General features: G+C 38.9%; 1 protein-coding gene across 8 annotated transcripts in view; it reads right to left on the bottom strand.

Annotated features, from left to right (window-relative positions):
• The window catches only part of PLCB1 (phospholipase C beta 1), a 670,724-nt gene that overhangs the window by 434,033 nt on the left and 223,872 nt on the right, over positions 1-12,819 (bottom strand). For all 8 annotated transcript variants that reach the window (XM_073236918.1, XM_073236919.1, XM_073236920.1 and 5 more), the window contains one exon: positions 4,577-4,645. In XM_073236918.1, the coding sequence (XP_073093019.1) occupies positions 4,577-4,645 (69 nt within the window). The remainder of the gene's footprint in view (positions 1-4,576; positions 4,646-12,819) is intronic.

Genomic DNA, 12,819 nt, shown 5'->3' with positions numbered 1-12,819 from the left:
CCCAATCTTAAAGGAAAAGCTTTCAGCTTCTCACTGTTAAATATGATGTTGGCTGTGGGTTTGTCATATATGGCCTTTATTATATTGAGGTACTTGTCCTCTAGACCCATTTTGTTTAGAGTTTTTATCATGAATGGATGTTGAATTTTGTCAAATGCTTTTTCAGCATCTATGGGGGTGATTATGTGGTTTTTGTCCTTCTTTTTGTTGATGTAGTGGATGACGTTGATGGATTTTCGAATGTTGTACCATCCTTGCATCCCTGGGATGAACTCCACTTGATCATGATGGATGATCTTTTTGATATATTTTTGAATTCAGTTTGCTAATATTTTGTTGAGTATTTTTGCATCTATATTCATCAGGGATATTGGTCAGTAATTTTCTTTTTTTATGGTGTCTTTGCCTGGTTTTGGTATTACAGTGATGTTGGCCTCATAGAATGAGTTTGGAAGTATTCCCTCCTCTTCTATTTTTTGGAAAACTTTAAGGAGGATGGGTATTAGGTCTTCACTAAATGTTTGATAAAATTCAGCAGTGGCTTTCTTTTATTTTTGTTTGCATTGTACCTTACCTTGGTTAGATTATGACCTGATTTTCTCTGACCAAGGCAAGAAGTTCCAAGCTAGTAAATCTTCTTGACATCAGTTATATCATCTGTAAGATAGAATGCCTTGGCTTAATAACTTACCATTCTACAAGCTGGAAACAAGGGTTATGTGAACTGACACACCTAAAATCATGTGCCCTTCTGATACCACATTTCATAGATTGCACAGACAGACACTCATTAATGGCAGGGCTGTCACCCAAACCAACATCTACACTTTTCTAATCCCATCTACTTTTCAATAAACCAGCAGATGAAATACTTTCTAAGAATTCTGAAGATAAAGAAACTATCTTTTTCAGCAACAATTTGAAACCATTCTTGGCTCATAGTAAAAAGTATACTCTTTATTGGGACCTAGGATCTACATCCACATACATGAAGAAAGCGTCACAGAACAACTTGCTGTGTACAAGACGCTGATAGCTTTCACTCTGGTCAAGATGATTTCATTTTATTAATGCTGTCCATGAGCCACTAAATTATCTGCTGGGTTAGGAACCACTAATAGATCAGGCACCACAGTGATGAACACTCTTTTGAAAAGTAAAGATCCTTTTGAAATTAAGATCCAGAGAGTATATTCTAGCCTAAACAAGATGACTATACCACAGTACCTTGCGTTTACACAAGGTAACACGAGTTTGGTAAACTTGGGAGGGAAGGAAAATGAGAACAAGAAAGGAAACATAAATACATTTATATTTCAAAGGACAGGATTTTTTTTTCATTTAGTTTTTACATTTGGATAAAAATCTAATTTCTTTCCAGTGAGTGAGAAATTTCAAAGCTGGTAACTTGAACAAAGTCTGTATATAGCAAAGCAGATCTGGAATTGTATGAATTGTGGTGGGAGTCAACATTTAGAATTCATTAACAGGACAACACATGGAAGCTTTTCCATTTCTTATAAATGTTATTTCAAATCACAGCAGGCATAGAAAACTGTTCATCTTCAACCAGATCATGAATTGTTATGTAATGAGATTCTGTGAAAAACAAAAATAATATGAATACGCAAATAAATATTTGCGGAGTGCCTGGGTATCTTGATAAATAATATCTGCTCCACACATGGTACTCCTTCTTTTATGGTCTCTAAAGCCCCGCAGAAAGTCTTCCACGAAATCTGTCTTCATGTTACACTGCCTTCTTGTTCCAAGTTTCCAAGGTTTTCTCACTCCGTATTGATATCTTTATACTTTTTAATGCTCTACTCTCACTCCTGCTGCTTCTCTTCTAGCCAGCACACTGGTTTCCTTTTATTTCCTTTTCTTCCTCCAGGCTGTATGCCTCCTGCTACAAGGTGGTTACACTATAATCATTCTGGAATAATTTGGAGAAAGCAGGTGTCTCCTTTGGTCCCTGACATACAGACCTGATGCTATAGAGGGAAGCCGGAAGCTGCCAGGGACAGCATGCGAAGGCTGGCCACTGGGGGGATCTTGAGGATGGAGGAGGAATCCCTCCAGCACCTTGGAAGCCAGACTGGTGAAAGAAAGAGGCATACACCTCAGAGACATTTTTGGAGCAGCTGAATGAGCAGCTGAACCCAGCACTTTTGTTGACATTTTCAATACACTGCAATCATTTTTAATAAATTGTTTTTAATTTATCCAGTTGGAGATGGCATTTTTTTTGCAACTTAAAGATTTTTAAACTGATATTAATATCAACTTCATTCCTGCCTGGGAATCCACAAAGCCCCTGTCGGCCAAGTCCCTCCTCCAGTCTCTCTTTACATTAACTTTTCCAAATTAAGTGAATGAAATGAAACCGGACTTCCCGCAAATCTGACTTGGCTTTTAAAATAATAATAAATACAAAAGTAATGGTGGTAATACCAGTAATAGTGGCTAGTATGGAATGAATGATGATTATACAGTGATAATAAGTTAAGGCAGTGGTACTCAAATTTTGCTGTAAATTTGCTTTTCAAAACACTGATGTCCATGCCACAATTACACTAATTAGATTCCTGTAGCACCAGAATCTATGGGGATAGGGAACAGGCATCAGCGCTTGTTAAAGCTGTCTAGGTGATTCCACAAACAGTTAAATTTGAACCCTCCTCTGCTAAAGGTTTGTTAATCAATTTTTTTATTTCACTTAAACCTTACAGCAAGGAAAGATAGTGCTCAATCATATCATCATCAATATTATCACTGTTTAATGAGAAAGAAGTATGGGGCTCAGGAAGTTCACACAGGTAATATGCAATAGAACCAAGCTTTAAAAATATTAAAATAGATGGAGATTCTTGAACACCAGCAAGGAGTAGGAAGGGGAAAAAGCCAAGAATGTGAGTAATCCACAGAAAAAGCAATCTTAGGTGGAAAAAACAGGAAAGCCAGAGTATTCAGAGTCCATGCCTGCCCTCAAGAGAAGCCTTTTAGGACCTAATAGTCATTTATCAGCTGCTCAGAGTACAGATGCTACTCCGTTCATTTATCATCAGTCAATAGACATTTACCAAACTGCACCCATCAATGAAACACTTCATAATTGATAAGCAGGCAATAAAGGAGACAGATTCAAGCCTGAAAGAAACTCTGACTTTGACTCCCAATGCCTGGAGACAAAGGTGGGTCTGATAGAGTGTAGGCAGCTGTCTTTACTCAATATTGAAAATGAAATTTCAAGTTAGGCCAATAAACTTGAGTTAAAAGACAAACTGCATAACTGTGTTGAAACCAACAGGTTTACATGAAACATGGCTGAAATGTCGTTGGGAGAAGAGGAAGAAAAAAATTCTCTCCTACATTGAAAACTGAACAACTCTGAATTGGGAAGGCATTAATAATGATAAGCTTGATACTGGAGGTCAACCTATGGAAATTCCACTATAGCACCAAGAGCTGAATGTCAATAATAGACTGCTTTTACATGAAAACTTCCAGAAATCTTCTTACAATTCTAGTGTTTCTTTTTTCTTTTTCACATTTTCCTGTAGATCTTTTTGACCCCTTCAGCAATAAAAACAGTTTTGGGGCATTGGTTGTACAGCAGAGTTTGCCAGCAACTGCTGCCCTGCTATGTACCTGAAGAATAATCGTTCTGGGTGATCTTTTTTTCTTCCTGCATCTCCACAGCAACAGATCATTTTTGATGTAAAAGAAAGTATTTTGACTTTTAAAGAATAAAACAAAAGTTACAGGCAGAAACTCAAATAGAAAATTGCTAGTTTTATATCGATTATGGAAAGACACACAAGTTCTTGAGTGGCACCTTGTACTTCCCTAATTGCCAATATTACCTTTGCGAGAAAGGGAGTATTTAAAGTGTTGAAATTTAAATACGATCAAGAGTTCCCCACTTTGATGGTGAGTCAATACATTTTGCCACTAGAACCTAACCAGATAACCTAAATTTTAAAAGTATGTGTATGTTCTTTATTTAAACAAACTGAGGACACTTTGAATATTACTTCAGCAGTTTTTCAAACCAAAACAAATTGACATTCCACACCATGGATCCCAAAGTATGCCCGTCTTCACTAGCAACATTTGCAGAAAAAAGACTCCCCATCCTTTGGCATCATGGAAGGACTGACTTCAGCTGCAAAACATTTGAGCTATAGGGTCTTGTTTATCATGTCTAAAGGTTAATTCATATACGTTTATGAGGCTCCAGGAATTTTTCAAATAATTTCAAGCACATTTTAACTATTTAGAATTAATTATCCAGTAACTTTGCCATTGTTAGGTTTTCTCCAAACAAAACTAAATCTAGAGGGCATGAAGCAAGCCCCAATGTCCAACTGCCTGTGTGTTTATTCACTGTTTTCTCCTTTTAAGAAAAGTGAAAGTATTTAGGGCATACAGGCCTCTGGAAGGACCGCCTGTTTTATTGTGTTTTACAATATCCATAACAGAGAAACTTGTAATTGGAGCAATTAATTGATACCATGACATGGCTAAAGAACCAAGGGAACATCGGGTGCAAGCACAGCACTCTGCTTCTTACCTTGGGAGCTTTGGCATGTCTCCCATATCTGGCATCCTTGACAAGACTGAGATCTAACAGCTCCGTCTCCTGGAAGGCAAACATGTAAAATCGTTAAACATCCACACAGATCGCTTGTCTTTGTTTTCTATCATTGACATCACTTTTAAAAAAATAGTATTATCTTGAGACTTGCGTCAAGATTTCTCTGCAGTGGGGATATTTTTCCCTCTTACATCGCTTATCAATCAAATTGGAATGGAAACAAAAAGAGAGCTAACAGCTAACTGCTCTGTTCAATATATATTCTAATACATTTTGAAAGTATAATGTGTGTGGCTCGAGTCTGCAGTCTATCCTACAAGCCATTCCTAAGTCATGATGAATGAGGCCTTCCTGATCCACTGTTGAAAATAATCCTGAGAGTCACTTTGAGTGTAAGTGAGCCTATGGTTGTGGGAGGTGGGATTATGGAGCAGCGGTGGAAGGAGAAGCTCCCATTAGCACACACAATACCCAGCTCACCTGGTCAAGGTAGACATGCATCTGACTCCCCAACCTGCAGCACCCTCACCCCAGCCTTCTGCACATAGCCTTATTCCCTGGTCTTTCCCTTTATTTATGATGTATCACTGAACACTTATATGCAAGTTACTCAAGGTTACAAGACAAAAAAACATGTGACAGCGTCTCTGGATAGACTTGCCATCGAATAGGGGAACAAAAAAAATTTTTATGTGTAAGACAAGGGAAAGTGTGCTAATCCCAAATTTAAAATTAACTGCTATGGATGGGAATCAACAGAGGAAAGATAGTTTTTCCCCTATGGGCTCAGAGAAAAGTCCACGGAGGAGTCACTGAGCATGGAGAAGAGAAGTGGGAAGAAAGACTTTCACCCCATTAGGAGGGTCCAGTAGGAGCAAATAACCGGACAAGGAAAGACCAGAGTTTCGGGCAGAACCTTGAGGTATTCACAGCCTTTATACACTTAGAGATGGAGAACATTGCAGGAGGAGCGGATAGGGTGGAGGAGAGGGGTAGAGAGGCACCCAGGAGTAAGGCACAGCACCAGCAAAGGCGCAACGGCAGTGCAGAAGAGATGCCTATATTCAATGACGCCATTGCTGGACCATAGAACGTATGAAAAACAGTCATGGGAGATGACGCCAGAAAGGGATAGAGGCAGAAGGATGGAAATCCTGAAAGTCAGGCTAAGGACACTGCGCCAGGAGGTTTGTGACACCCACGTGACCAAGTTCTATGGCGAACTCGATCGCCAGCCAGGTGGGACTGCGGCACAGTGAGCAGAGTCATCTTGGTGACTCCAGCCATCCAACCTGTTTTCGAGAATAGTAACCCAGTTGGATCTGGGCATCTAACCCCCTTCTCCCTGCAGGAGGCACTGCATCAAAATTCAGCTGCTCAAAGTTCCTCTGGACAGGACTGGCTGTAACTTCTCATAGGCCTTAACATCTCCAAGCACTGGCAGCTGAGGTTTCCAGACAATTCCTGCAAACAGTTGCCACCAATTCTAAATGTTTCGTGCAAAATGGTCTGATTATTTTCCTGTCTTAAGGTTGGACTCACAATTGCAGTATAATTAAGGGTCAAAGAAGAGGTGGAGTCTGTCTATTGGCATGCAAACCCACACAGTGGTCTGAGAGACCGCAGGCCCTAGCCCACCTTCCTGTGGGCTGAAGGGAGAACAGGAAACAATGCCTTCTTTTCTGCTGCTCACACTGGTCTTGTAAATCTGCTTTTTCCTATTTTAGCATATTACAGGACCCATTCTCCGCTGTGTGTGACTCAGTAGAAATCCACCCAAACCCTAGGATTTGACAAATAGAAACCCAGCAACGATCTTGCAGGACAGAGTAAATGGTGCCAAAGGGGGCTGCACCACCCACGATATGGAAGGTCACCTTATGAGTGTTAGGAAAGAATGTTAACAGCCTCAACACTTAGCGAATGCATCCTAAGGTCCTCGGACATGAGAAAGTGGGGCACCTGACCCAGGTTTCTTTATCTCCATAGCAATGACAACCAAAACAGTTGTTGGAAGAAGAAAAACAGGAAGAGAACCAAGCTTGAATCTAGAAGCTTAATCTAGAAGACCAGGTATAAGTGGAGATCTGAGAGACAGGGGACTAGAGGAACAAGTATTAAGGAGAAAGATGAAAGTGATAATGTGGAGGTAGAATTGCCTAAAGGAAAGTGAGGAGTCATAAGCAGCTCTAGGCTTTCCATCTTCTTTACTGGGACTTGGATGTTTGGGCAAAATGACAGTGCATTTTGGAGATGTTAGTTTGAGGGGCTTGAACAAGTGGAAATGCCAGTCATTAATTCACCCGAGCATTATTTATCAAATGCTGCAATGTGTCACGTACAGGCCACATACTGAGGAATGACACCAAAAAAAAAATACAAAGACGAGGTATCTGTTTTGATAGCTATGCCCAAAACCAGAGAATATACTCCAAAGGAGCCCTTCCAGGTGCATTCAGATGTGGACTATGAAGGGCTATAGGGCATCTTTTCAGCCAGTACACAAGGCAGATGAAGAGTTTGCCAACCTTATAATCCTGTGTGTTTGTGGGAGGGGAGAGTTTCAGGGAGAGGAAACAGCAGGTACAAATGCAGAGACAATTTTCTGCATAAACTGTGGGCAGAAAACTACGAGTCACTTGGGGTACACAGCTGGGGTGCATGGAGAGTTACCACAGTCACCTCCACTCTTGGTCATTGTGGGTGTGATTTCTTTACATTTATTCCCAAAACACTGACATTTTCTTTGACGCACTTTTCTATGTATGTTGCATGATGTTTTACATACACACGAATTAGAAATCACACACACACACAATATATATTTGCCTAATTTTAGAGCAACATTTTTTATTCAAGGAAATTCCTCCCAGTTGAACAAACAATAAACATAAACTTTACTTATTTGTTTATACACACCAAGCCCCAATTGAGTTCACAAAGAACTAGATCTTGGTAGGCATCATTATATAGCCTTTTATATTACAGATAATGATCCTGTTTTCTATTTTCAGCTCCAGAGGAAACATTCATTCCCCAAGTCACAGAAGGACAGTTAACGCCAGCTGCCCTGGGGATTCATTTCGATGCCACAGCGACTAAGAAACTTCTCTCATGCAAGTGTAAAATTGAGTGTGCAGGAAAACCACCACAGGGCACCATCATCGTGGGTAATGTAGCATGGGAAAAACCCAGGTGGAAAAGCTGTCCATGGACTCGTTTAGCTACAGAGCGATAATTAAAATAGCGCCTTCAGCTTCTACTAAACATGCAATGGCCACCCCTCTGGGTTTAAGTACATTCCATTCTCTCCTCCACTAAAAAGGAAATGAGGAACCAAATGCACAGGACCACAAAAATGTTATTTGTGCCATTAAAACTTTTTCTAGGTTAATTTTCTTGTGTTAATAGTTTTAACAATCTACTCTCATTATTAGAAAGCAGTGAAATGGTCCCTTTCTCAGTTCATTTAAGAGATACTGTTTTCCAGCTTTCTGGAATCCACTATTCCTTTACTCTTTTCTTTAAGGGAGGGAGGTCACATGATTTGTAGGCAAATACCCTGAGTTTAACTAAGGGCCCCAACATTAACCAGTCATATCTTCAGCCAATCGCTGTACCACACCAAGCTTCAATTTCACCATCTATAAAATGAGAATGATAATATTTTCTACCCTAGTGGGTCTCAAACCATAGCCTGCACTACAGTCATTTCAAAGATTTGTTAAAATAAAAGTTGGCTGGCAGCCATCCAGGGTTTCTGGTCAATACAACTGGGCTAGACATGAGAATATGGATCTCTAATAAGCTCTTGGGTGGTACTGATGATGCTGGACCAGGGACCCTACGTTGACAAGCAGATACATATATTCATTCATAGGGCTGTTATTACACTGCTTTTTAGGTGAACATGCTTGACAAAAACTGTACGTTATTTATATGTTGTATTATGTTGTATGAAGAATCTTATAACTGTTGTTTCTGTATATAAGGAAACATCACATAAATTTATGACACCTACTAAATGCACAAGTGTGTCTAGTGCTGAATAATCTAGGATTAAATTCAACTTAACGGAATGGAAGAAAAGCTATGGAATGACAAATGCCACTGACTCCTATTCTATCATTAGCATGAAAGGTTACCCTATATAAGTAAATGTCTCTGGAAATTCCAGCAATGATTGAAATTGTTTCATTTGCTGAAAAAAAGTCTGTACTCCATAACCTTGGCATCACACTGAATAATATTACAGGCACCTCTAGAAAAGTGGAAAAAGAAAATTTGTACTTGTTTACCTTGAAGCCCACCCAACAGTAAAAAGGAGACTGGAGTGCCCAAGGGTCTGTGGGCTACCAAGACCATTACAGAAGAATGAACTAACAGGCTCCCTCTATTTCCAGGGCACACCATGGCCTCCTGCAAAGCCTGGAAAGGACCCCAACACATAGACCAGGGTGCAACAGATGTACCTTCTCCCTTGGTCAATATGGATAAAAATGAATTAACAGTAATCAAGGATGTATTTTTGATATCTTGAATGAGTGATGAGAAAACAGAGACAGGCAGTGAAGGGAAGACCAAATTGTCTCTGATGTTCACTATTCAGCAGCAAGATTTCAATCCATCAGCCACAAGCACACTGCGAGGTAGATGAGCCGTGAAATGCACTGCAAACTCAGGAAAGAAGACAATATAAAACTCAACTCTTTTCCAGAATACCAATTTTGGGGCATTGTCACCAAATTCCATTAGTCACCCAATATAATAACATGCTTCAAGTTCACACAATATATAATCAGAGCAGCAATTACAATCACAAACATTTCACAGTGAAGATATTAATGGCTGGGTGTGGGGGTGATAACGCATACCTCCCCAAGGGGTACATTCATTAAGTTGTTCAACCTCAATTTACCAAAAGCAGAAGATATTAGTATGTTTTATTTGACTGCCAAACCTCCCTAAAATGCCCAATTTTTAAAAATATATATATTTTAGAGACCTTTAATCAAGGGTTTTAATTTACATGGAAGCAAATGAAATAGACTCAACTCTGTGTTCCTTAACTTTACTCCACTTCTGAAGGACTGATATATTTGTGTAGTATATTTCTCAAAAAAAAAACACAAAAGAATCCCTGCCCTGTCTCTCACCTGGTCTCATTTCCTTTGTTCCCTAGCTCTGATTTTTTGTTTTTTTCCCACAGTCTGCAATGGAGCCCCCACGTAGGAAACACCAATGGAAATGAGATGCACAGGTCATCAGTGCCAATCACAGCAGAGAAAAGAGAGAGGCTATCAACCTGGATCCCTTTATTTAAACAAATTCAGGTTTAATATAGTACACATTTCATGGAACTAGGAGGCAGAAAACTCTTGAAATCACCATCTGTAATCTATGCGTTATTAAGGCAGTTACTGCAGATGTCTGTGTCTTGTATACTCATCGGTCAGCCACACAGATGCCCGCAACACCTTCCTCACTGGGCTGCTGTTAAGTCAACTGAGATTTTAAACTAAGATCTCCACTTAGCAAGCAAGGAGTTAAGTACTGCATCCACATAAACTCTTTTGCTTGCAGCAGCCCCCATTCCAAGCAAAAGGGAAAAGATTCTAGAAGAAAAGCCAAGAATGGATCAGTAAAGCATTTAGAAGAGAAACATGGGATGCAAATAAAAGAAAAAGGATCTGAAAGTCTAGTATCCTAGAGATATTTCATAAAACCTTGAAACCAAAATAAGAGAGGGGACTTCTAGAGGGAACTGATTTTCAGTATTATGCCTCACAGACAAAATGCAAAACACACAAAGTAAGATTAATGTTTGAAACAGAGAAAAGGCAGTGAGATACCTTATCTGTTATGGGTTGTATTATAACTAATGACAGAGTTTGAGCCAGTAAGATAAAAGCTGAAATTATTATTGTGATCAGATTAGAAGTTTCTACCACCTAAGGAAGCAAAGTCAAGTAATATAATTAATAATAACAACACAATGGTAATCATAACTATGAACAACAGAGAACCAACAGTGGGCCAAGAATTGTAAGAATTAATTCGTACCACCACTGTAATATGAGTATCAGATTCCTCCAGTTTGCAGATGAGAGAACTAACAAAGAAGTTAAATCACACGATTGGTCACTTGTACAAGTGCATCACAAATCTCGACTTTTTGCCAACCCATCGTAAGCAGAATTCCAAGAGGACCACTGTGATTCTTAGCCCCCAGTATCTCTCTCTTAGGGTGTGGCCAGGGCCTGCAATTTGTTTCTAACCAATGTAATACAGCAACAGGGATGGGCTACATTACCTTGACTGTTACCAAGATTATGTTACCTTATATGGCAAAGGTAAAGGGATTTTTGCTGGTATAATTAAAGTCTCCAATAAGATGACTTCAGTTTAACAAAAGAGCAGTATCTGGGTAAACGTTTAAAAAGAGGATCTAGAAGTGAGAGACATGAAGCAGCAGAGATGCTAACCTGCTGGCTATGTTGTGTAATGCCCATGAAAATCGAAGTCTTCTAAGAGCTAAGGGCCTCAAGTCCATAATCACCTATAACTGAACTAACTGTGCAAAACCTGAATGAGCTCTGAAGAGACTTCAGGTCCAGAGAACACAGCCCTGCACACACCTTTAACGGAGGCTGTGAAAGCAGGAGAGACCCTGACCCATTCAAACTGTGAAATAATAAATGTTTGTTGTTTGAAGCCACTAAGTTGGTGGTGATTTGTTACACAGCAATAGATAACTAATACACTACCCCCATTGTTTGTCCATTCTAAAGCATTTAGTTAAAGAGGAATGTAAAGATATGCATATCTTGGCACTCTACCCACCATAAATGATTGCCATGCCGTCTTTTCTGACTATGTCCAACAGGAAAAAATTATGAGTCGAATCATAGACTTCTGGGTCTGGGACTGATCACAGATAAGGAAACTGAGTCCCAGAGAAAATATATCAATTATCCAAGAATACTAAGACTAAGTGCAGGATAGAAAGAGAATTCTTAAACCCACAGACTCATTTTTTTCCCTGAAGAATTATTTTTGTACAATAAAAAATTTATGTATAAGAAAAAATATGGTAAGTAGAATATAACACTGCTTTTAAGAGGTTGTGTCCCCCCCAATATGGCCGTGTGAAGTATATTGGCAAACACCTAGTTAATTTTTTCTTTGTAGATAACCAGATAGGTCAGCCCCTGGATATGCAATAGCCAAATTTCTCCTTCTTACTTCCTTCTTCAGCTCCTTGAGAAACTTTTATATATTCATCCAATAATAAAAACTTGTGCAAGTTGAAAGCTAATGCAGCAACACATAAAACTATATCCATAGCACCAAGGCTATATTAAGACATAAAATTAATTAAACTTAATTCTCACAGCATTTATGTTTATAAGCCTGACACATTTATGACAGGGCAGGATGTAGGGGTCGTGGGGGGGGGAGTAATGCCACACATGATTTCAAGGTTCTAGAGCATATTATATCAGGAAGTATCTCTTGGCAATTTTTTAAAACTGGTGAAATGATAACTATCTTTATTTTAACCTTATTTGGTTTGACATTATAAAAAACTGAGAAAAAAAGGTGCCGTAATCACCATGAAAAATCTATCTATATTCTAAAGATGAATAAATTCAGGAATATATTGGATATTTCTGACCAAAATATTTTATCTTCCTAGTTCTTATTTATTAACAGACATCCCATGGAGGAACACAGCACACTTTGATGGGCAAATAATATTGCATTTTTAAGGACTTTAGAGTTTTTGTTTTAATTGCTTACTACAATGATAAAGACTGCATTGTTACAGTTTTTTGTTAAGCCTGCACTCAGCAAAAGTCCTCATTTTGGGCTAATCAGATTAACTAGAAGCATCATCCATCAAAAGGCAAATCATTTCATAATTGCTGAAAACTATCTGTGAGTTTTTTGGGTAAGCATTTCTATAAAATATTTTGGGTAATCCAATTTCTATAAAAGGTCTCTTGAAAAGAAATATGGAAATAATATAGATTAATCAGGCAAACAAGCTATTTCCACTTGAAAATTCCACATGATTGAAATATAGCCAGTTTTCCCCTTTAAATTACCTAAAATGTTATCTCTGATCTACACCTATTTCACTACGGCTGAACAGCCAGCCAACCATTTATATCTGGTAGTGCAAGCTACTGCTAGTACTCTTAATCTTACCTTAA

This window comes from Manis javanica, chromosome 5 (assembly GCF_040802235.1).
Source record: "Manis javanica isolate MJ-LG chromosome 5, MJ_LKY, whole genome shotgun sequence".
Taxonomy (NCBI): Eukaryota; Metazoa; Chordata; class Mammalia; order Pholidota; family Manidae; genus Manis; species Manis javanica.
The sequence above is the reverse complement of the archived record's forward strand: the minus strand, read 5'-3'. Positions and strand labels throughout refer to the sequence as shown.